This window comes from Hevea brasiliensis, chromosome 10 (assembly GCF_030052815.1).
Source record: "Hevea brasiliensis isolate MT/VB/25A 57/8 chromosome 10, ASM3005281v1, whole genome shotgun sequence".
In the NCBI taxonomy this organism is placed as follows: domain Eukaryota; kingdom Viridiplantae; phylum Streptophyta; class Magnoliopsida; order Malpighiales; family Euphorbiaceae; genus Hevea; species Hevea brasiliensis.
Genome location: NC_079502.1, coordinates 14755552 through 14781931, shown reverse-complemented (window position 1 = coordinate 14781931; position 26380 = coordinate 14755552). Strand labels below are relative to the sequence as shown.

The 26380-nt window shown below is 31.5% G+C and overlaps 2 protein-coding genes across 2 annotated transcripts; both read right to left on the bottom strand.

Annotated features, from left to right (window-relative positions):
* Positions 1 to 7616: 7616 nt before the first annotated feature.
* LOC131169331 (protein argonaute 16-like) lies at positions 7617 to 8794 on the bottom strand. The gene is made up of 4 exons (XM_058128545.1): positions 8683 to 8794; positions 8280 to 8432; positions 7935 to 8131; positions 7617 to 7833 (listed from the first exon to the last, which is right to left on the bottom strand). Exons 2-4 carry the CDS (start codon positions 8430 to 8432, stop codon positions 7617 to 7619), a joined length of 567 nt encoding a protein of 188 aa, XP_057984528.1. The 5' UTR covers positions 8683 to 8794.
* Positions 8795 to 19393: 10599 nt separating this feature from the next.
* On the bottom strand, positions 19394 to 25014 carry LOC110635400 (protein argonaute 16-like). Its single transcript, XM_058129205.1, has 22 exons — positions 24888 to 25014; positions 24485 to 24637; positions 24198 to 24394; positions 23753 to 24096; positions 23509 to 23606; positions 23331 to 23428; positions 23060 to 23231; positions 22853 to 22969; positions 22671 to 22778; positions 22519 to 22581; positions 22309 to 22422; positions 22048 to 22213; positions 21850 to 21962; positions 21624 to 21761; positions 21432 to 21562; positions 21143 to 21208; positions 20559 to 20622; positions 20282 to 20399; positions 20123 to 20196; positions 19894 to 19988; positions 19768 to 19799; positions 19394 to 19689 (listed from the first exon to the last, which is right to left on the bottom strand). The coding sequence occupies exons 2-22, from the start codon at positions 24635 to 24637 to the stop codon at positions 19535 to 19537; spliced, it is 2616 nt and encodes an 871-aa protein (XP_057985188.1). The 5' UTR covers positions 24888 to 25014; the 3' UTR covers positions 19394 to 19534.
* Positions 25015 to 26380: the final 1366 nt, after the last annotated feature.

The following is a 26380-nucleotide window of genomic DNA, read 5'->3' as shown; positions in this document are numbered from 1 at the left end:
CAACCAGTCCTGCAGGTCACCAAGGGCAGCATGCCTAAGTTCAACTCCAACATCCTTACTCACTTCAATTCCTCCTCACACACATTCAAATGGTCACTAATTGACCATTACAATATTAACATACTATTACATGAGCAAACCCTAATGTTGTTCAAGTGTCCACATTTTCAAGGTTCATTCATGCATCACACTTGCATTTCACTTACTCTTACATGTTCAAGTAATCATCTCATGCTATGGGCAGCTCATAAACACTTTACTTCAAGTAAATTCATCAAACCCTAACCACCCCTAAGCTTCCAAAATTGTAGGGGTGAATATTCATAAGTTTTATTTTGTTTTTCTTACAATTTCCATTTATCTCATGTTAATAAACATGAATTAAACAAGAATGGAAGGAGATTGGTCACTAACCTTGTTGGAGCTACTCCCAAGCTTGCCAAAACCTTTCTTTTTCCTCTTCAAATTACTGTCCAAGGCTTGCTCTAGTGGTAGGGACAATTTTTTATGAAAAGAAGTTAGGGTTTAGAGGTGATTTGGTGGGTTGTCTCAAGCTTTCCTTAAGCTTTCATGGAGGAATGGGTTAGGGAGAGGGAAGATGAGGGTGACGGCTGTAAATGGAAAAGGGAAGAAACAGAGTGGTTTTTTCAATTTTTCAGCCCATTTTATGCTTTTTAAGTGGTTTATGGACATGTGTCATAATGTGATTGGGTGGGAGTGCTTTAGTGACATCATGTGATGTCATAATTGACATTTTCTTTCATTTTCTTTTCTTTTCTTCTCTACTCATTTTCAATTTAATTTTTAGCAATATTTATTCACATTTTATGTCATAGTAATTATTTACTTAACTGGACAAGTCAGCTAAAAATTATCTCTGAAGGTGAAATGACCAAAATGCCCTCCGTTTGGCTTAACAGACTAAAATTGTCTGTACCGATTGAAAAATTTTTTTAAACATTTTCTTGGCATTTTAATGCCATAGAATCCTCAATGACTCTTCTCTGGAGTCCCAAAAATTATTTTATGAATTTTCTCCTGAGTCTAGGGCTCCTAGTTGTGAGAACCGTAACTTCCCACTGGGTTACCCATCGCTGGGGCACCAGCTCATTTAACTTGGTTGTATTTTATTTCTAAAATTTTTCCTAAATTTTTCTTATTAATATTTGAATTAATTATGGTTCCTCACTTTAGTTTAAATATTTTTTCAGACGTTCTAGCTGTCCGGACCAACACTGTTCACCGAAACAGTAGAATGTACGGAATGGATATAGTGAGGGTGTTACAAAAGTTGTCTTAGTAAACATTTTGTTCTGTCTAGCCAGTTTTCAGCTGTTGGAGGATCATCTGCCTTCTTTCCCAGAAAGTCCACAGCCCCATATTTTCTTAACTTCTATAGATGGGACTTTTGGGATGACTACTGAGGTGGTGGAAAGGCCCTGGTTATTTGTTTGAAAATTTTGGTTATTTGCTAGAATAGGGCCTGCTGAGGCTGTGTAGGTGCCTCTTGTGCCAGAGGAGTAGGTTCTCTCCGACCTCCAACTTCAGCCATGGGTGGAGCATGACTCTCCACCTCTTCCTCAATGGCTCTCTGCTATGTCGGGTCCATATCCTAACCAAAATAACAAAAGACAAAAGGTCTGCATTAGTGTTACCTCAACACTTATAAATACAATGCATAGTATGGACTCTATCAAAATCCAGAAACGCCTAAACCGTGCTCTGATACCACTAAATGTGACACCCCTTACCCGTCTATAGTGTAACCGAGCGAGGCATGTCACTCTGGGTGCCGGAGTGCTTTAACTTATCTTATTTCATTTCTTAGTAATTATTTTTTTTATTTTATTAAGGTCAATTTATTAACCGGAGAAACTGACGAAGTTTCCCCTAATTTATTCATAATTTTGACGATTTCCACCTGTTAAACACTATAAGTTTCCAACATTGTATACTCTTTCCTGCAGCTACATTTATAATCAAATATTTAAATGGGTTGTTGCTGCACAGAAAAAAAACATAATATCGCTAACAAATTATCATACACTGTTATCTTCACAACCTGCGGCTCACCATTTGCACAATCATGGCTTCTCACTTTCATTGAAAAACTAGGAAATGAGAGCAAAGGTAGAGGTTCACAATGGATAAAAAAACGAAGAGTGACAATTCAAAGAAGGAAAAGGCACAGATGGCAAAGAACCGCTTACTATTGCTCCTTGCAGACCTTTTGGCTCAAGCCTATAATTTTATATCCCATGTTACGGTGCCTTGGCTTAACCCTCAAATTTTTCAACATGCTTTTGGCCTGTAGATCAACATATAAATGAATTTTCAACAACACAAAACTATGCTGGATTTTGCGAATGCAGTGTAGCAACTTATTACCTTCACCCAGTCAATATAGAATGGATCCTGTACATTCTGATTAGCTTTCAGAAAATCAATCACTGGTCCAGGGGTTAGGAACATCGTCATAGACACATCTGGAGCACACCAGAAGGAAGAAGAATGGCAGACATCAATGAATAAGCAGCAACAAATTAAAAACACAAAAATTACAAGTACAACACAACACAACATTCTACTCAAACCAAATTTTGATTTAAACAAAAAAATAAAAACTTAATACCCATATTAAGAGACAAGCCACCCTGAGTGGTACGAAAGCTGAAATGGTATCCCCTAACTCTTGTTATACCTCCTCCGACATCAATGAAGTTCTTTGGATCATCATGAAAGAATGTCTGCCTTAACGGAAGCCACCGGCTTTGGGGAAATTGACCGTACAAGGGTAACTTAAAAAATAATATACTGAAATGGGTTAGCATGTTGGATAATTACGGGAAGGGGGTGAGGAAACACATAAATGTTGATAAAAATAGCATCCCAATAGAAAAACGCTATTTAAAATAGCGTCCCAAAGAAAACGCTATTCAAAATAGCGTCCTGACGTGAAAACGCATTTTGACGTGAGGACGCTATTTTGAATAGCGTCCCCACGGTCCCAGCGTCCCAGTGGCCCTCTCTGTAACACCCTCATTGTAGCAATTCCATACATTCTACTGTTCTGATGACCGGTGTCAGTCCGGACAGCTAGAACGTCCGGAAAAATAATTAGACTAGAGTGAGGAGTCATAAATAACTCAAATATTAATAAGAAAAATTTAGAAAAAATTTTAGAAATAAAATACAACTAAGTTAAATGAGCCGGTGCCCTAGCTATGGGTAACCTAATGGGAAGTTGCGGTTCTCGCAACTAGGAGCCCTAAACCCGGGGAAAAATTCATAAAATAATTTTTGGGACTCCAGAGAAGGGTCATTGAAGTTTCTATGGCATTAGAATGCCAAGAAAATGCTTAGAAAATTTTTTCAATCGGTACAGACAATTTTAGTCTGTTAAGCCAAACGGAGGGCATTTTGGTCATTTCGCCTTCAGAGGTGATTTTTTATCGACTTGTCTAGTTAAGTAAATAATTATTATGATCTAAAATATGAATAAATATTATTAAAAATTGAATTGAAAATGAGTAGAAAAGAAAAGAAAAGAAAAATGAAAGAAATTGAGAATTATGACATCACATGATGTCATTAGTGTGCCTCCACCCAATCACATGGTGACACATGGCTATAACTCACTTAAAATGAGTTAAATGGGCAGAAATGAAAGAAAGAAATCAGTTTTCCTTTTACTTTCTTCTTCCATCCGTAGCTCTCCTAACCCTTACCACCATTAAAGCTTATCCAAGCTTTATAACCCACCCAAATCTCACTTGAAACCCTAAGTCCACTTCAACAAAATTTTTCTCTACATCTTAAGCAAGTGTTTGGCAGCCAAGAAAATTAAAGAAAGTGAAGGAAAAATCTAAGTTGGGTTAAGAAAAAATTCTGCTCCATTCAAGGTTAGTGCCCTAAACAATTTCTTTCTTTCTTTAATCTTGTAAGCATGCTAAATCAAGTAGAAAATTATGTGAAATTAAAAGAAAAACTTGAGTAAATGAAATCTCTAAATTTGGCAGCCATGAGAAAGTTTAAGGATTGTTGGTTTTTGATGAAATTAAGTGGCTTAATTATGTTATTGATGAGTATAGATGATGGATAAAGTGATTTGGTATGAGTTTGGTGTATGTATGCCATGAATTGGAAATTGGAGTTAGGGTTTGAGCATGAAATTGAGACTTTGATCATGTAATAATAAAAGTGAGTTTTAATGGTCAATTAGTGACCATTTGGTAATTGGTAAACAAGAAATGAAGTGTGTTTAGTGATGGGATTTAGGTTTAGTGTGGCTGCCCTAGGTGACCTGCAGAATTGGACATGAGTCCAGCAGGTTTGGGCAGCCATAACTTGAATTGTAGAGGTTCAATTGGTGTTTGGCCAATTGGACAAGAAACTAGACACATAATGGCACAACTTTGGTGAAGAAACTATTCCTAGAAAACCAAACCAAGTTGACCAAAAGTTTGCCCTAATCCCGGTGACCTTCAATCTGCCTGGGCAAAATGACCAAATGATCATTTGGCCATAACTCAATGTAGAAAGGTCCAATTGATCTGAAATTTTACCAGCAACAAGCTGAGATATAGACCAACAACTTTCATGAAGAAACCTGACCCAAATTATGACCATAACCTAGTCAAATTGCCAACCAAACTTAGGTCACCAAATCTGGCAGAACCAAATTGCCCAGAAAATCTGGGTACAGGTCACTCCGACCAGTTATGGTAAAATGGCCATAACTTGAGCTACAGAACTCCAAATGGAGTGATTCAAAAAGGGAATTAAAGAAGACACAATAAGGAACAACTTTGATAAAGAAAGATTAGCCCAGTTTTCACTCTAAAATTGTCCAATGGAACAGTAAACTTAGGTAGTAAAAACTGAAAATTTAGAAATGCATCTATGGGACTTTAAATTGCAATTGGCAATTAATACTAGCAAATGTAAAACTCAAAATGTGGGATCTTGGTGTACTTAGAATTAATATATCCATTAAGTATAAAAAAGTCAACATTTTAGTTGACTAGTAAGGTGAATAGTAATCAAAATGATTAGTAAATTAAGATGAAGACCTAGAACCAATTCTAAGCTTAAATGCTTAGAATTGTATGACAAATGTGGACTATGCATCCTAGTCAAAATTGTTAAAAAGAAATTAAGGCCATAAATTTGAAATCCATGAAATATTCATGGATTACTTGAAACATGAAAAATAAGTCACCTAATTGATGTGAATAGATAGTTAGGACTTATATGCCCATCACAAATGGAATTCATAAAATATTAGTAACTCAACTTGAAATATAAAATTTGTAATTACATAAGTAGATTCTTGAATGTATAAATGAGAAAGGAAAAATGTTTTGAATACAATGGTACATGTGAACCATTGTTTAGAATTGTGATCAATATGAATAACATAATGAATGAATAAATGAACCATATTAATGTATGAATGAGACATTAGTTCTCATTATTGTAGAGAAGAGAAGTATTTTGAGTACAATGGTATAAAAGGATAATTGATGTGAATTGTGATCATATAAATGATCAAATGAATGTATGAATTATAATTGAAATTTATCATGAAATAATGAAGTCATAAAACACAATGTATTAATATTTAATGATATTATGTGCCCTTGTATTGCCTAGATACGTGTGTCAGATTGGATAGATTGGCATGCCAATAGGGTATTGTTTTAGCAGTACTGCGAAAGGCTTTATGCCCGCATTCATGGCTTTATGCCCGCATTCATGGCTCTTATGCCCGATTATGTGTTATCATGGCTTTTTAGCCATCTGACTGCATACGTGGTTGACGTTCTGCGTCCCATGGTATGACGGCCCGAGGCACCGCGGTGTCCAGTGCCAACGACCCGTTATCCAGTTTAGTCAGCCTGTCATAGGTTACTTGGGCAGTGAAATTTATTGAGATAAGTTAAGAATATTAGCAATTAAAAATATTAGAAATTAAAAAAAATAAATGAGTAAGATGACCAAAAATAAATTAGAATAGTTATTTATTAGAAAGAATCGAAATAAACTGGACCGATATCAAAATTTACTTATTATGAAATAATCTGAGACAACCTAGAAAGTATTGAGAAAATGCTAAAAGATTAGCAAGAAAATTATAACATAAATAAATATTGCAAATGTGACTTATATAATAATATAAGCATAAATTTATTATTTTTAGATCATTTTTTTCTTTGTACATTATTACTATACATTGGCGAAATAAACACTTTCAAAGAAGACTAAATTAGGATAAAACATATTAAATTTTAGAAATCGCATGTGAAGTATAAATAAATCTTAATTATTTGAATTATGTTTTATTTCTATCTTTATTTGTATATTATTTCCTTGTTATATTATTGCACCACTAAGCAGCCATGCTTAGCGCGATGGAATTGTTTCCTTCGTGCAGGTACTGAAGCTAGAACTCAATGGACGTTTGACTGGGAATTTTGGGAGTTTTGATCTGCAGAAGTATCTGAAGTATTCAAGGTTGTCACCTCCTCAGCAATGCATGTAGATAGGGCCCATATAGAACATATTTTATATATTGTATAAATTGCTTAGATATTGTATTGTAATGTATATTATAAACAGGTAATTAATAGGAATGCGATGTAAATGAATAAATTTGCTTTTTCATATGTAATTAATTTATATATCATGTAAATTATGAAATTTTGTAATTATTTTGTAAACTATGTAAATTAAGGAAATTTGAAAATTTGGCTTATGTAATTTGAGAATGTTTACATATGAATTGAGTATGAATGGAAATGTATGGAAATGATTATGAAATTGAAATGTATGGATGAGATTTGAAATGATGAGATAATTATGATTAACATGGATGAGATTTTTATTTTAAAATATTGTTGAATTTCAAATAGGTGAATATTGAAATACGCCAAACGAAAATAAAATAGGGGAAACTCCGTTAGTTTCTTCGTCAAAAAAAAATAATCGATATTAAATATAACGAGAACAAAATTTTTAAAGAAATAAAGTAAGGTAAGTTAGGGTGCTCCAGCATCGAATGTAGCACGCCTTGCTCGGCTTCAATGTAGTCGGGTGCGGGGTGTTACACTCTCTGCCATGCACCCCAACTCAGGACGCAGGACGCTAATAAAAATAGCGTCCCGCTTCATTAGAGATTCGGCTACCTGCAGATTGGATTTGGGACGAGACTGGAGATGCGCCACGCCACGAACACAAGATGCTAATTATATTAGCGTCCGGAGCTACAAGATGCTAATATAATTAGCATCCGGAGTTACAGTTGCACACAGGACGCTAATAAAAAAAGCGTCCCGCGCCCTGTTACAGATGGGACGTAATATTCCATCTGCAGGGGTGCGTGCAGGTGGCGTGCGAGGCATCAGGACGCTATTCAAAATAGCGTCCCAACTTCGGATGCTAATATGAATAGCGTCCGGAGTTCAGACACTATTTTGAACAGCGTCCGGAGTTAGGGCGCTATTTTGAATAGCGTCCTATGCGCTGACTACTGACACCCACCCCCTCTTCGTAATTTTTGGAGTTGTTAGCCCATTTCAGTATTTTTTGTTTCCGAGTTACCCTAGTACGGTCATTCACCCCCGGCTTTGCCTGTTCTTCAAGATAGTATCCAGCACTCTTAAAGCATCTCGAGTATTATTATTTGTCTCATTTCCATGAAAAGACAGAGCAAGGGAATTTAAAGGGATTTTCGCAGCATAAACTATTTCCACTTTAAAAGTCTCTGACCGCAAACGACGTTTAGACCTCTTACAAGTTACCGCAAAGCTACGACCACCATCAGCGTTGCAACTTCCATTATCATGCAAAGACAGTTTAATTCAACACAAGTTAATTCCAGCATAAAATACTCCAACACGCAAATCATAGAAGTGGATGGAAAATTCACATACCGTTTTGCAATTGATTCCTTAGGAACTACAGTGAACTCCATCCAGGACTGTGGCAGACGAACCAATGAATAGAGGGTTTTCTCACCATCATATGCGAAGCTTTTACCAGCTAGTTCACATGAGTACGTCTGGCAAAGCCTATCAATTATTTTTTGCTTTTCATCACCAACTCTGTTATCTTCGGCAGTAATAGAAACCTGCAACATTGTAAGGCATAAGGCATATATATATATATATATATATATATATATATATATATATATATATATATATATATATATATATATATGTTGAAATACCAGAAACAAAGCAGACAATAAGCAGAAAACCACTGGGTGAACATACACTATACTGGTAAAACACGACATCTGTGACATTGACAGAAACTTTGAAGTGGTTGCTGAGCAATGGTATGGGATGCCCGCTACTTCCAAACCCAGGCCTGGCTATGATAGAACGTTTCGTTGGTTTTGGACAGGATCCACCAGCTTCTTCCATCTTGCAATCAAAACAGAAACGATCATCTCATAAGTGACTTATCAGCTTCCCAAAATATAGATGGATTCATACCAAAAATGCTTGTTATTACAGAAATGAAAACACAGATTGACACAGAAATACAACCAAAATCAGAGTATCAGAGACCAATTAAGAAAAAAAATAGACGCTAAACACAAGACTATCAAAGACTCATTCAAGCAGAAAGCTAGAATGCACAAATAATACTGGGGAATGGATGATTATTTACTGAGAGTGAAGGCAGTGTGTATTTGGCTTCTCTGGTCTTCAGTGGTCACCAAGAGAGTGAAGACAATGGAGGAAAGAAGAATACAGAGCGTGCTGCGTTTGAGGAATCGCGTGTATTTATAGATACGTTGCGGGCGATTCACTGTCCATTCATGCATACTTTCCATTAAAAAATGGGCGGATTCACTGTCCTTCGCTCCATGCCGTACATGGATATTAATTCACATCGTAAAGAAACTGCTTTTTCGGTTGTAATCCTGAGGGCTAATTATTTGAATATACTGAAAGAATTTAAAAAATATTGCTCTCTTAAATATATATAAATTATTATCGACAGGTGTTGAGTGTAGTGCAAGGTTAAGGAGAGCATTATTTTTATGATGCTATGCAAATATACAATTTTTGATAACGTGTACCCACAATTTACCACCCAATCAGTAAAGGATTATAAATAAATGCATATGATTGCTTATGTAAATAATAGATAGATTAATAATATTTTTTATTTTTTTATTTTTATTTATTAATTTTTTAATTTATTTAATTACTTCTTATAAAATTTTATATTTAATTGAAGTTAAATATAAGTAGATTCAAAATTTTAAATTTATATGAACTCTAAAATTAACAATTTTAGATTTTTATAACTTTTAAAATTAATTTAAATAATAAAAATATAATTATAATTAATTTTAAAAATAAAAGGTAGTTTGAATAAAGTCAATAGTCTTTCTTTCATATATTTATATATGATATAAATATAGATTACCTTAGCAAAAGAAGATTTTTTAATCAAGGCGAGCTAATATAATATTACCGATGCACAGATGGTAGGGAACTTTTGAATCGGTCTAATTGGAGATTTTTTAAAATTCTTCATCTACTTATATTTAACTTCAATTAAATATAAAATTTTATAAGAAGTAATTAAATAAATTAAAAATTAAAAATAAAAATATTATTAATCTATCTATTATTTACAAAAATATTAAAAAACATATTTATAGCGACAAATATACAAGTCCTTAAGAATTTTAAAATTTTACATTAAAAAATAATATGTGTTTACACTCTGCATATATAAGTGTTTTCGTATTTTAATAAGATTATCAAAATCTTTTCCTTAAAAATAATTTAATTTTCTCTCTAAAAAATACTTTTCCATTAACTCATTTTCTGAATATCGAAAACACTAAAAAATAAAAAAAATATTTTAAAAAAATTTTTATCACAAAATAAGCGGAGCCTAAAATGGCAAAAACCACCCTCAATCATGCCATAAAATTTAAATGTAGTGACCTATATATTAAGGGGTTCAAACTATGTAGATGTAATAATTATCTTTTAAAAATAAATGGGTTAATTTATTAATTATGCTAAACTACAGGGATGATTTTGTAATTCACCCATTAAACATTCAAAGGTATTACAGCTAAAAACGTTGGATGCAATGAAGTTGGGTAAATTTTAACAACCGTTTTTGAACTTATATAGTTATAACATTACAGTCCGTTAATTTAAAAATGTAACATAAAACTCCTTCAATTTTCAAATTTTACACAGTAAAATCCTTCCAACCTTTAATCACTAGTTTTCCAGTTATATATTGACCTGGACAGTTCCAGCGTAACGCTTAGTCATCATTTCTCTTTCCTCTCTCAAACCATATGTAAATTGAATCCTTCTACTCTCTATAGAGAACATAATTTTCATCTGTAGAGTGAATAATTCTATACTTTGTATAAGAAAAGAAAGAAACATGCTAACTAAGCGCCACACTGGATCTATTTACATCAGCATCTAATTGAAAAATCAATAATTGAAAGTCAAAGAGATTTTACTGTATAAAATTTAAAAGTTGATGGAGGTTTTATGATACATTTTAAAGTTGAAGGACTATAATGTTACAAACATATAAGTTTAGGGACAATTGTTAAAATTTATTCCACCGAAGTTATTGCAATGGGAAAAGTTAATAATGATTCATTGAACATTTTGTATTTTGGACATTATCTCTTGTTACACTTAAACAACCATGCAATTAATTTAATCTTCATTTAATGGAATGGATTAAGGAAGGGAGGAAATGATATGCTTGGGATTCTGAGAAGTAGTTATGAGCATTTTTTATGAGAATTAGTTTAACAATTATTAGATTAAATATTCGCATTTACATTAATCAAATTGAATTGAACTGAATTGAATCAAATTAAATTTTTAACCAATCAAATTATTAGATTAAATATTTACATTTACATTAATTAACAGACTCTAAAATTACTATTCAAATCAAATTGAAATTGATATAAAACTAAAATTAATCAAAACTGAAAATATTCTGACGGTCATAATTGAATTAATTGGAAAAAATAAAATATATTTTTTATATTATTAATTAATTATTAATAAAAATTTATTTATAATTTTTATTCATAAAAAATAATAAATATAATCAAATATTAATAAGATAATAATTATAAGTTAAATATTGTTATAAAATCATAAAAAATATAATTAATAATAGAAATTCAATTATTTTGATTAGTACGGTTATTAAATTAAAAGTAACTAAATCAATAATTGGAAATTAAAAATTTTTATTATTATTAAAAAAATAATTAAATTAAACTTATTTTTATTGAATAACCAAATTTCATCAGTTGAGTTTAATTATTGAGTTATAACCGAATGATATAAGCCACTACTTTACATACACTTTAATTACGTGCTTAGATGTAACCTTTTCCATGTACAAGTAAAGTTTGAGTAGTGGTTGTGGCAATTTCAGTTGTTTTTATAGCTAGGTGTTCCCGTACAGGGGTATTTTAGTCTTATCAATATTGTGTATGATGTAAATGTTTAAAACAAGGATAATATATATGTATATATATATATATATATATATATATATATAATAAAAATTGTATAAAAATTGTATATTAATCATAAATAATGAGGGGATGTTAACGTTTTAGTTTTATAATTAATTTTTATTAAATAAGGAAGCAATAAAGGAATCATACATGAAACAGTGAATGTAACTTAATTTGTTTATGAGAATTTACTTACTAAAATATCTTAACATGTTTTTATTAAGCAATATCTATTTCCACATCCGCATTTGCTAGTATTAATCAATTTAATTAATAAAAAAATATAAATTATATATATATATAAATAATAAATTTTTATTATTAAATTAATTTTTATTTAAAATTTTTACTTAATTAATTTAATTAAATAAATTTTCCTTTTTAATAGTAACTTTTTAAATTAGTTTATGGCGAAATTATACAAAAAAATATATTTTTTAATTTTCTATATATAAATTAATGGTAGTTTATATAATTAATTAATTTATTTAAATATAATAATATCATTTTATATAAAAATGGATTAAAATTTACCGATATTATTGGTCAAATAAATTTGACGATACTAAATATTTCCCAATTTGATAAGATTACAAATTTGGACTATTTTAACATTTGATTCATTGAGCAAATTATCGTATACATTTCATTTTTTTTATTTCATTTCTGCTAATATTTTATGTAATTTTTTATATATCTTTGACATTGTTTTGGCTGCATAAAAAAATAATTATTTAACTTAAACAGGAAAATAATCTAATGTAAAAAAACAAATAAAAAAAGAAATAGAAAAAAATGGCTGTAACCCCCATATAGTGAAGACTTTAAAGATAGCTCTCAACTTTTTAGGAAAAAATTACATTAACCATATAAAAGAGCATAGATTATTATTAGAGTCCAAGTCCAATTGGAATTAGGAAGTTTAATTAGTTTATGATAAATTTTAACCACTGTCTCTGAACTTAAATGGTTGTAACATTATAGTCCTTCAACTCTAAAATGTAACATAAAACCCCTTCAACTTTCAAATTTTGCACAGTAAAATTCCTCTGACTTCCAATTACTGATTTTCCAGTTAGATGCTAACGTGAACAGATTTAGCGTGGTATTTAGTCAACATTTTTTTTTTCTTTCTTACGCAAAGTGTAAAATTATTCTCTCAACACATAAAAAATTATTTTCTCTATAGAGAATAGAATGATTCAATTTACACATGACTTGAGAGAAGACAGAGAAATGATGACTAAGTGTTACACTGAAATTGTCCAGATCAACGTCTAACTGGAAAATCGGTGATTGGAGGTTAGAGAGATTTTACCATGCAAAATTTAAAAGTTGAGGGGATTTTATGTTACAATTTTAAATTAAAAGACTATAGTCCCACAACTATATAAGTTCAAGTACAGTTGTTAAAATTTACCCAATTAGTTTAGGAAGTTTAGTAGAATTTAAATTATGAAGTTTAATAATTAGAGTCTTAAAAGAGCTAGGTTTTAGTGGCCTATATATATGAATAGTTGGTTAGCCATTATATGGAATGCATTGTAGAGAGTTCACGAAATGGAGAGGTGTGTCAAATTCCTTTACTTTTATTTGAGCAATTTGTGAGGGTGAGAAAAAATAATTAGGAGTTGTAATTATTTTTTCTTGATAGTGAATTTGTTGGTGGAGTAGGCTTGTGTTGAACCACGTTAAATTTTGTGTTTTTTATTTTGTGTGGGTGTGATTTTTTTATATCAATTATGTATTTGGGTAACTTCATATAGAGAATATAGGTTGACTTTATATTAATTAACTATAATATAATATTAATTTTTATTTGATTATTTTAATTTAATTCATAATTTATGTTAGTTCAACTCTTTTTTTATAAAAAAAAAATTAATTTATTTTAATTTTCTTGTGCTTAATGGAATGAGAAAAGTAAAATAAGAATTAAAAATAATAAGATTTGTGAATTGAAACTAATAATTCTTAAAAGAAACAACAAAAATAATAGAGCAAATTAAAAGAGGATTTAAGAGCAATTGATGAAGAGATAATGGTTGATGAGAAGGAAAAAGTTTGGTGTATGTCAAATGACAAAAACCAAAAGTTATTAACTATTTATAAGCAAAGAGATAGAGAAAATTCAGATCAAATTTAATTAGGGCGTTAAATCATTATTAACTAAAAAAATGCTATTTTTTAATTGAAAGAATTTTAACGTTGCTATTTAAAATATTAAAACTCTAAAATATTAGCCATAAACTTTTATCAAGTAAGTTGGCAATTACTTTCAAATTAGTGGCCTTAATGGCCATAAGCTTTTTTTTTTATTATTGGCCATAAGTTATTCTTTATTATTATTATTATTATTATTATTATTGTTATGATTTAATGAAATATTACACGTCTTATGTGACGCCCCTTACCCATCTACTGTATAGCCGAGTAAGAAGTGCCACATTCGGTGCCGGAGCACCCTATCTTGTTTATCATATCTATTGTAAACTTTTAATGTCATTTAAAACATGTATTCAATGTGTAGAATTTTTTTTTTTTTTTATCTTATTTCTGTGGAGACCAAGACAGAGCCTCCCCTGTTTTATTAGCATCTGTCGGGTTCCACTATCACCTGTTAACATATTCATAGTCATCTCACATATTTTCATATCATATTCTCTTTTATAATATCATTCACAACTATTTATGAGATCTCAAAATGAAGTGTCATCTATTGCATTCATATAGAAATTCATAGATAATAAATTATAAGTTTTCATTTCAAGTCCAAAATGAAATACATCATAAACTAGTAATTACACCATGACTAAACATAATGAACCAAAATACTAGTCTATACATGGGCCCTACCAAAATACAAAAGACCGGTGAGGTGACTCTGGACAATGGCAGATCTGATCAGAGCTATGTCAGTGCACTACTGATACTGCTGCTGCGGCTGCTGGGACTGATGCGGCTGATCTCTAGTACCTACGCGATGGAAAACCAACGCGCTTAGCGGTGCATAATTTATAATAACAATAATTTAATAATTTGAAATAATATATGCAACTCATAATTTCTGGGTCTTTTACATTTTTATTGCTCTTTGGAAATAATTAACATTATTGGGATCTTTTATGATTACTTATTGTATTTTAAGTCTTAATTAATTTTTTTTTTATCAGTGCCCAAGAAAACCTATAACAAATTATAAAAGCTGGATGTACGGGTGTATACTGGTTAGACAGCCATATGTCTATCCAAAGATATCGTCTGTCGTGCACGAGGCCACCGTCGCACGAGACTACCTGTCAGGCTTGTAAAGCCAGAAATAAAGTAGGCATATAGCCTGTAGAACAATCATACCAGACATATATTGTCAGTTCATGATTTTCTCGGTAGGCGGTACTGCTATCTGTAGTCCCTAATTGGTATATCAATTTATCCAACTAAATAAAAAAGTCTAGGTATACTGTGGGCAATTAAATATTTTTAATTAATTTAGCACTATTCACTATTACTATTTTCTAGTACTGTTCATTGGTACCATAAATTTCATATTAATAGGACATTAGTCCTAATTTACATATTCATATCATTTTTAATATTAAATTTTCCTTATGAGTATTTTAATTATCCTATATAGCATTTTTCCCATGAACCTTTCTTTAGGTTCATGTTAATGTGTTATCTTTATCTAGGAATTTGACTAGGTTGGGATCTCTATTTAGTCACAATTCCTTCATAACAATTGCTCCTCTATGTTTAAACTTGAATTTTAGTTTTTGAATCACTAAGTTTGGAGTTATAGAACTCAAGTTATGGTCAAAATACCAAAGGAATAGTATTTTGAGACATTTTCTGGGTTGGCAGTTTCAGTGACCCAACTTATGCTAACAATTTGAATTTGTTAAAGGCAAAACTGGGTTAAGTGGTCTTCATGAAAAGTGTAGCCCTATGTCTAAACTTTCCATGGGTAAACTTTTAGGTCATTTGGACCAGTATAGAGAGAGTTATGACCAAATGAACACATACTGTTCATTTGGTCATTTTCTCAGTTGGCAGTTTCAGTGACCCAACTTGTGCTAACAATTTGAATTTGTTAAAGGCAAAACTGGGTTAAGTGTCTTCATGAAAAGTGTAGCCCTATGTCTAAACTTTCCATGGGTAAAATTTTAGGTCATTTGGACCAGTATAGAGAGAGTTATGACCAAATGGGTCATTTGGTCATTTTCTGGGTTGGCAGTTTCATTGACCCAACTTGTGCTAACAATTTGAATTTGTTAAAGGCAAAACTGGGTTAAGTGGTCCATATGAAAAGTGTAGCCCTATTTCTAAACTTTCCATTGGTAAAATTTTAGGTCATTTGGACCGGTATAGAGAGAGTTATGACCAAATGAACACGTACTGTTCATTTGGTCATTTTCTGGGTTGGTGCAGGGTAATCCGAATTTGGGCAGTATTTAGGTCAAGTTTTGGACAGAATTTGAGCATTGTTTCTTGATAGAAAATGGGTTATGTTGAGTCTAATTTCACCTCCAATTGGTCTCATACCAATTGGAGTCACACATTTTCAGTTATGGGTTAATAAACCCACTAGACTCATTGAGTCCAAACCTGCAGAAAATTGACACTTCCAAAACTCAATCTCCTCCAACTTCCTTACTTCAATTTGCATGCAATACACTTCTATAAGCAACAATCTCATCCCAATTAGGTCAAATTTCAAGTATTTACACAAAATCTCCAAGTCATGTACACAAACCCTAATTTCCAAGTTTCAAACTCAATCAATTCAATCCCTTTTTACTTCTCATACATATAATCATATCAATCATCATCTCTAACCTCATTTACATTATTTGAACACAATAAAGCCCAATACATTTCATGGCTGCTAAAATTTGGGGACATCATGGGTTCATGAATTTCTTGTTAATTTCTTGAAATTTCTTGTTATTAAAAGAAGAAGGAAGGGAGAAAAGTACTAACCTCTTGTGACCCAACTTGAAAATTTTCCCAAAACTTCAACTTTCCTTCTCCCTATGGGTACCTAGAGCTTCCTTATAATGTGGGCTAAATTTTTAATGAAGGGGTCTATGGGTTTTGGTGAGTAAAAGCTTGGGAAATCAAGCTTTAAGCTTGATAACAATGGTGGGGAGGGAGAGACCAAGGGAGACGGCAAGGAGAGAGAGAGAAGAGGAAGAAGAAGATGGTTGGTGGGGTTTTGTCTCTTATGGTTATTTATATATATACATTTATGTGTATTTTATTATTTTTAAATTTCATAAATCTATTTCCTTTCTTTTCTTTTCTTTCCTTTTCTTTTCTTTTCTTTTCTTTTCTTCTTCTTTCTCTTCTCATTTTTCAAATTCAAATTCATAAAATTAATTTATGTTAATTATTCTATTTCCAAATTTTAATTTGACATTTAAGTCAAAATTCACCTCTAGGGGTGAAATGACCAAAATGCCTTTCATGGTGCTCATCGGATTATTTTTATTTTTTTATACCAATTAATAAATTCTCTAAATTTTATTTTATTTCTCAAAATTTTTCCTATATTTTTTTAATATTTATTTCATTAATTTATGCCTCCTCACTATAGTTTAAGTCTAGTTCCAGACATCCTGACTGTCCGAACAGACATTGGTCGTCGGAACAGTAAAATGTACGGACTACCTACGGTGAGGGCGTTACATCTTACATTGGCAAATCATCAGCAATTAAATACTAAATATAATTGCAGTTAATGTTTTGAAATTAAAAATTAAGGAATATAATAGTGGATGATAACTATATTTACTAGTTATATATTATAATTGTTTAGGAAATACAAAAAAAAAATTAATATTGACTTTTTTTAAAATAATTTAAAAATTAATGGATAGACATTATCTTCAATAATTAGACATGCTTAGAAAAATAATTCAATCATTAATTTCTCATAAAAATTAAGTATCCCATGAAGTTTGATTCTAATTTAAAATAATGAAGTTTGACCTTTAGTCATAGAATTTTTTTGAAATTAAACATTTTTTTGTTGACAAATTATCAGTAATTAAACACTAAATTTTATTGCAGTAAATGTGTTCAAAAATATTATATTAAACAGCTGTAGTTTTCCTTTAAAATAAATATGAGTATTGATTTTACAGTCATTGACGTTCTCAAAATAAAAATTAAGGAGCATGATAATATATTATAATTATATTTAGTAATTATTTTTTTAATATTTAAATTTGAAAGATCAAATTAATTAAGGATTATATTTAAAAAAATTAAATTATATAATAATTATATATTATAACAGTTTACAAAATAAAGAAAAAATTATTATTAATAAATTTAATTAAAAATTAATATTTGACATAAATGTAATAGAATTAAAATGTGATAGGAAAAATTATCATTAATAAATACAATTTAAAATTTTCATTTTACATAAATATAATAAATTTAAAAATTTAAGTGAAATCCTACCTACTTGACACATGGATTTCCCTTCTTCTTTCTTTCTTTTCTTTGCCTTTTCCTTCACTCTAAGTTTCCAACGTTGTATACTCTTTCCTGCCGCTGCATTCATAATCAAATATTTAAATGGGTTGTTGCTGCACAGAAAAAAAACATAATATCGCTAACAAATTATCATAGTAATATTTTATATTTTCTTTTATTATTAAATATAATATAAAATATGAACTCACCATCACTAATAATTTAAATTAAGAAATAAAAATTTTAATGTTAAGAAATCATAATATAATAAATGAAAATAATCATTAAAACAGTAGCAATCCTCCTTTCAGCAACACAACATAAAATGAACAGAAATTGGATAAAGGGAGAAAAGAGTGTAACTTCTCAAATTTTGTATTTTATGATGTATTTCAATATATAAAATTTAATTTTTTTTTAATTTTTGTTTTAAATTTAATTTTTTAACTTTATAAAATTTTTTTTTATATTTTATTCCAATATATTTTAGTGTCTACGGTTCCTTACAATTTTACATAGAGATAGGGGTACTCACAAAAATTATAATTAGCTAAACTCAAATTTGATTAATACTCAAATTTGTCTTAAAATTCGATTAAAATTTATTCTTAAACAACTCAAACTCAATCATTATTATCTGAAAAATATCGAATCCAATTAATTTTATATATTTTAATTAAAAATCTATATAAAAATTATTTTTATTTATAGTTTATATTTTAAAATTTTAAAAATTCTATAAAATATGTTAATTTTATTTTATATAAAATAAAAATATAAAAATTTATAAATATTGTTATAAAAACATATATTTTATATTTAACTAAGTATTTATATAAATAAATTTGAGTAATGAATACCCAATATATAAAATCCGAACTTATTAGGAGTATTAAATTTTCAATTCAATCCGCAACCTATTTATATACTACCTAAACCTAACCATATTAGATCGGATTGGATGTCTGCAAAAACTTGACCATTGCCATCCCTAATCTCGCGCCCCAAAGCATTCTAATTAATATGAATCGAATGAATGAAGTTTTGGACCTATAAACCTTTGTGGCAAAATTTTGGGCAAACCAACTTTCATTTGGGAAATGCAAGGTCACTATCATTTTCCTTACATTGAAAACTTCAAAAAGAGACCATCTGGTACATTTTTCACCGTAAAAGATCTCTAAGACGTGATCATAGCGAGTTTGTGAACCCTTCCTATCATCTTTTTAATTAAATAAAAATAAACACACTCTCTATTTATCATGATCTTCACGTAGATACTTCATTTTAGAGAAATGTCATTGGTACCAACGATTATAAAATATTATATTTTAGTTATTAAAAGAAACAGGATAAGCTTTAAGGAAACTTTATTATAGTACTGTCAGAAAGCATTCAGCTCCACAGGAAACAGTAGTAGTAAGCCTTAGCACACTGGCAGCTATAGCCAACAAACGCAAAACTACTATATTAGGAAGAACAATCAGCAGCACATCAGCAGAAGAACATCGAACTAGCAACATTCTCGTGCAACCTAGGCAGCTCTGGAACTGGACCCTGTCCTGAAGAGATTTCAGACAAATTATCCTCAAACTTCATAAACCGCCCCATCTGTCGTGCAGCAAGGTTAGCATAACGCAAAGGAGCCACTGCAGGAAATACAACAACAACATTGTTAAGGCACTACGAATTATCTTGTTGAGTGTTGAAATGTGCAGTAAAATTACCTGTTCTGATAGCGGTAGTACTCCTTTGGTTCCTGAAAAATAAGTAAATCCAATCATTTGATCATGAGGATGAAAAGTTTTGCATTCAAATGATGGATGAGAAGGAATTCGAGCTTGAAAGCTTACACATAAGAAAGAGCATGGATAAGATTTTGCAACTCATCAGGAGAGAATCCAATCTCATCAAGCAAGATATGATAGTGTGCAGGCCTTGAAGTTCCCTATCATAATGCAGAAAAATAAAAATAATGCATACGCGTTTGATTCGTTATTAAGAAAACCGAGGTTATGCTCGCAGGTGTATCAGATCAAGCATCACTGTGTGTGTGATAGAGAGAGGAGGCAGAATACTTACAGTCATGCTTGCATGAGCGCACAAGTAAAAATCATAGTTTCTGGGATGCACAATCTCTGTATCTACAACGGTCCCTGTGAAATTTTGTGGGGTATTGCATCATGAAAAACAAAGAAATGAAAAAACATAAAAATAAAACAACTCTGCATACTAACTGACCAGAAGGAACATTTTCAGGGCTAATATCTTGAAATAGCTTAGTGTGGCGATCCTTCTGAGCAACAATTACCGTGAACTTGGGAATGTCTACCTCACTTTTAAAATGATCCTGATAGGCCTGTAAAACAAGAAAGTTCATCAACTTGAAAATAACAACAATTGGAAAATTCATTTTATATCTCCCCTTATCAGCAGGTCCTACAGCAGCCCACAAACTTTTCAATGGAGCAAAAAGAACAAGTACAGTATTACAATAGGCACAAATCTGTAGCAGAACCTTTAGGATCTGCTCCACTTCAACGTTCAAAACCTTACTGAACTGTGACTCAGCCACTCCATTCCTGAAAGCATCAAGTCGAAGTTCATCAACCAAAAGAATCCAGCAGTAGGAAACAAGTATATTCAAATAAATCCCAAATATATCTTATCTACCATAATTAAGTTCTAATTGGCTGTTAATAATGCAAATAATTAAACAGTTTAAATAGAAAGAAAAAGATAATTTTAACAAGTAGAATAATCTTGTTCGCACCCATTAATTGTGCTTACAGGTGCAACATTAGATCTCATTGTTAAATGCGCAATCAAGAATGACAATTCTAAGCCTCATATTTACTTTCTTCAGGTCCTTCAAAGAGAATTTTGAATGAAAGGCACCGATTGAATATTGATAGGTGAGGCATTCTCAGGGCCACTGCCAAGTGTTGTTATCCCACCAAGGCATTGCCCTATGATGGAAAATAAACAAATTGGCAGCAATCCATGTGTGACTCAAATTTTCTAGAACCTAGACATTTGGAAAATTTCCCAAAAAATAAACAAATTAGAAGTCAAAATATAATTAACATAATGCAGTGATACCTGAAAACAATAATGTGCTTTGGTTTGTTTCCATTGCTTGTGTGACAGAAGTCCTCTAGCAGCTTCCTGCAACAGCGAACAATTCCTCAACTCAGATGAGTGATAGAATCAGGAAAACAACAATTCTTTGCAATGTTTATGTACAATATTGATTATGGGACTATCTGATGAAATTAAAGACAGTTTTGCTGTTACCAGAAACCATTATTTCAATGGATCCAAGGATGTAAATAAGGCTTCAAAGGTTGATAATCTGACAAATGTGATGGAAATCTATTTACTACATTACCTCATCATGCCATCATCCTTCCCATTAGCTAAAGGGTTGTATAGAGCATCAATCATCTCCTCCTTAGGAGATTGAGCTCTTACAGAAGCTCTATACCTTGAAATATGTGGCCAATATAGAGATCCGACAACCTGAAAATAGCAACATTATCAATACTGAGCATGAAAAAATTCATTAGAATTCAAATTTTACCGCGGCTACTGATGGTATATCTGATCGGCCAGGAAAGCCAAGAGACACGCCCATGCCCAAAATCATTGTAGGAGTATCTTTTATGAGGGGTATTTTCATGGAATCCTCAATTGCCAACAGAGAATTAATTCCTCCAAGCTATAATAAAAGACACAACTTTAACTCAATGTCTCATCTAAAGGATAAACAAATAGAGATACTTCATGGTCCTATTTTCAAGAAATACCTTAGAATTGATCTTAAGAAGTACATTGGTAAGATACCGATCATTAATCGTGGATGGGTAAATGCACTGTGTAACAATGCCAAAATCACAAAGACATTTCTTCTTCCATGGTCCTGGGAGTGCAAGGGAACATATTTGTCAAGTAATTTCAATGAGTTACCCTAAGAAATGTAATACAGAGACAGATGATTAATATACCATAAATGTCAGATTTCTTCTCTGGCAAGACGCACAAAATAAACTGGGTATCTTTCAGAAGCTTAGCTCTGTTCAGCATCTCAAACATATTTTCTACTCTATCAAGAGGTTTGTCTCCTCTAGATTTTGGGTCCTCCCATATTGGGGTACGTGGGCTTTCAATTTGCTTCAAGGACGCATATATAGAACAGGCATATGAGCGATAGAAACAGAATTTACAAAGGTAAAGATTGAAAATAATAATGTAATTCAAGAACATACTATGCCCATTCTCCTTCCACAGCTTATGAGATCATGGAAGATTTTATCAGTATAGCAGGGAGCAGAAAAGTTAACCACAGCCCATCGATCAATGCAAGTGGTTTTGAAAAGAGTCTGCAATTGGAGAAGATTTAAATAACATTAGACGTAATGGATGACAAATGAAATATAAAATCAGCAAAGTTCAGCCAAAATAGAGAGTCACAGTACCTTGTAATTGAAGTTCCACCGACCATTCCTGGGGAAAAGGTCTTCCTTGTTTCCTACCCTCAACTGCGTATTACATGCAGATGCATTTTATCAATTTAAATGCACAGAGAGAATCACAGATGGGGTGCGGAACAAGAAAAAGAAAGATTTACCATTGGAGTTTCAAGTACGCGACTGTCAACTTGCATCATTTGTCTTTCTATAGAAACACCACTTGCAGAAAGCAAAGAATCATCATCGCAACGGTAGTTTCTCACAGCCTGCCAAATGATACAAATGCTTTTACATTAGTTAAGGCCACATAAAAATAGCATACAGATAAAAGAAGACTTACATCAATCACAGTTCGTTTTCTATCTTGAGGGTTTTGTCTAGAACTTGCAACCAAAGATGCTCTTAGAGTTGGGAATAGAGCTTTTGCATAACGCTGGAGCGGAACAAGCGTACAAAGCTGCAACACAGGGAAAAGCATAGGAAGTAAGACAAGATTAAAGCAACACAAGCTAAAAATAAGAATGTTGCGTAAGAAAATTCAGCATACCTCTATTGGCAGATAGATTGGTTGTTTAGTATTGCCAACATCAAGGCAAGGCAGACATGCAGAGTCGGTGAGTTCTATGCCACAGTGTTTAGTAAAATACTCATACACTGTTATCTTCACAACCTGCGGCTCACCATTTGCACAATCATGGCTTCTCACTTTCATTGAAAAACTAGGAAATGAGAGCAAAGTTAGAGGTTCACAATGGATACAAAAAGGAAAAGTGACAATTCAAAGAAGGAAAAGGCACAGATGGCAAAGAACCGCTTACTATTGCTCCTTGCAGACCTTTTGGCTCAAGCCTATAATTTTATATTCCTTGTTACGGTGCCTTGGCTTAACCCTCAAATTTTTCAACATACTTTTGGCCTGTAGATCAACATATAAATCAATTTTCAACAACACAAAACTATGCTGGATTTTGCGGATGCAGTTTAGCAACTTATTACCTTCACCCAGTCAATACAGCATGGATCCTGTACATTCTGATTAGCTTTCAGAAAATCAATCACTGGTCCAGGGGTTAGGAACATCGTCATAGTCACATCTGGAGCACACCAGAAAGAAGAAGAATGGCAGACATCAATGAATAAGCAGCAACAAATTAAAAACACAGAAATTACAAGTACAACACAACACAACATTCTACTCAAACCAAATTTTGATTTAAACAAAAAAATAAAAACTTAATACCCATATTAAGAGACAAGCCACCCTGAGTGGTACGGAAGCTGGAATGGTATCCCCTAACTCCTGTTATACCTCCTCCGACATCAGTGAAGTTCTTTGGATCGTCATGAAAGAATGTCTGCCTTAACGGAAGCCACCGGCTTTGCCTGTTCTTCAAGATACTATCCAGCACTCTTAAAGCATCTCGAGTATTATTATTTGTCTCATTTCCATGGAGAGACAGAGCAAGGGAATTTAAAGGGATTTTCGCAGCATAAACTATTTCCACTTTAAAAGTCTCTGACCGCAAACGACGTTTAGACCTCTCACAAGTTACCGCAAAGCTACGACCACCATCAGCGTTGCAACTTCCATTATCATGCAAAGAAAGTTTAATTCAACACAAGTTAATTCCAGCATAAAACACTCCAACACGCAAATCATAGAAGTGGATGGAAAATTCACATACCGTTTTGCAATTGATTCCTTAGGAACTACAGTGAACTCCATCCAGGACTGTGGCAGACGTACCAATGAATAGAGGGTTTTCTCACCATCATATGCGAAGCTTTTACCAGCTAGTTCACATGAGTACGTCTGGCAAAGCCTATCAATTATTTTTCGCTTTTCATCAACAACTCTGTTATCTTCGGCAGTAATAGAAACCTGCAACATTGTAAGGCATAAGGCATATATATATATTGAAATACCAGAAACAAAGCAGACAATAAGCAGAAAACCACTGGGTGAACATACACTATACTGGTAAAACACGACATCTGTGACATTGACAGAAACTTTGAAGTGGTTGCTGAGCAATGGCATGGGATGCCCGCTACTTCCAAACCCAGGCCTGGCTATGATAGAACGTTTCGTTGGTTTTGGACAGGATCCACCAGCTTCTTCCATCTTGCAATCAAAACAGAAACGATCATCTCATAAGTGACTTATCAGCTTCCCAAAATATAGATGGATTCATACCAAAAATGCTTGTTATTACAGAAATGAAAACACAGATTGACACAGAAATACAACCAAAATCAGAGTATCAGAGACCAATTAAGAAAAAAAATAGACGCTAAACACAAGACTATCAAAGACTCATTCAAGCAGAAAGCTAGAAAGCACAAATAATACTGGGGAATGGATGATTATTTACTGAGAGTGAAGGCAGTGTGTATTTGGCTTCTCTGGTCTTCAGTGGTCACCAAGAGAGTGAAGACAATGGAGGAAAGAAGAATACAGAGCGTGCTGCGTTTAAGGAATCGCGTGTATTTATAGATACGTTGCGGGCGATTCACTGTCCATTCATGCATACTTTCCATTAAAAAATGGGCGGATTCACTGTCCTTCGCTCCATGCCGTACATGGATATTAATTCACATCGTAAAGAAACTGCTTTTTCGGTTGTAATCCTGAGGGCTAATTATTTGAATATACTGAAAGAATTTAAAAAATATTGCTCTCTTAAATATATATATAAATTATTATCGACAGGTGTTGAGTGTAGTGCAAGGTTAAGGAGAGCATTATTTTTATGATGCTATGCAAATATACAATCTTTGATAACTTGTACCCACAATTTACCACCCAATCAGTAAAGGATTATAAAAAAATGCATATGATTGCTTATGTGAATAATAGATAGATTAATAATATTTTTTTTTTAATTTTTTAATTTATTTTATTACTTCTTATAAAATTTTATATTTAATTGAAGTTAAATATAAGTAGATTCAGAATTTTAAATTTATATGAACTCTAAAATTAACAATTTTAGATTTATATAAATTTTAAAATTAATTTAAATAATAAAAATATAATTGTAATTAATTTTAAAAATGAAAGGTAATTTGAATAAAGTCAATAGTCTTTCTTTCATATATTTATAGATAATATAAATATAGATTACCTTAGCAAAAGAAGATTTTTTAATCAAGGCGAGCTAGTATAATATTACCGGTGCACAGATGGTAGGAAACTTTTGAATCGGTCTAATTGGAGATTTTCTAAAATTCTTCATCTACTTATATTTAACTTCAATTAGATATAAAATTTTATAAGAAGTAATTAAATAAATTAAAAAATTAAAAATTAAAAAATATTATTAATCTATCTATTATTTACAAAAGTATTAAAAAACATGTTTATAGCGACAAATATACAAGTCCTTAAGGGTGAATTTAAAAAAATTTTCAAATCAAATGAAATCAAAATTCATGAGGTTGGATCATCAACTCCAAAAATTCCAATTCCAACTAGGGTTTAATTACAAAGAGCAAAAAGCAAAATAAAAGGCTCTATTTATTCCATAGAAAATAATTTTTATATAAAAATTTTTTTAACAAAATTACTCATAAAATATTTTTTATTATTTAATTGCAACATTAAAAAATAATATGTGTTTACACCATGCATATATAAGTGTTTTCGTATTTTAATAAGATTATCAAAATCTTTTCCTTAAAAATAATTTAATTTTCTCTCTAAAAAATACTTTTCCATTAACTCATTTTCTGAATATCGAAAACGCTCAAAATAAAAAAAAAATATATTTTAAAAAATATTTTATCACAAAATAAGCGGAGCCTAAAATGGCAAAAACCACCCTCAATCATGCCATAAAATTTAAATGTAGCGACCTATATATTA

Coding starts and splice junctions, on each gene's coding strand:
- LOC110635400 (XM_058129205.1), bottom strand. CDS start 24,637: ATGGAAGAAGCTGGTGGATCCTGTCCAAAACCAACGAAACGTTCTATC. Junction 24,097..24,197: donor AAGGAATCAATTGCAAAACG/GTATGTGAATTT, acceptor TGATAATGGAAG/TTGCAACGCTGATGGTGGTC. Junction 23,429..23,508: donor GCTGTATTGACTGGGTGAAG/GTAATAAGTTGC, acceptor GTTGATCTACAG/GCCAAAAGTATGTTGAAAAA.
- LOC131169331 (XM_058128545.1), bottom strand. CDS start 8,432: ATGGAAGAAGCTGGTGGATCCTGTCCAAAACCAACGAAACGTTCTATC. Junction 8,132..8,279: donor TCGTGTTTTACCAGTATAGT/GTATGTTCACCC, acceptor ACAATGTTGCAG/GTTTCTATTACTGCCGAAGA. Junction 7,834..7,934: donor AAGGAATCAATTGCAAAACG/GTATGTGAATTT, acceptor TGATAATGGAAG/TTGCAACGCTGATGGTGGTC.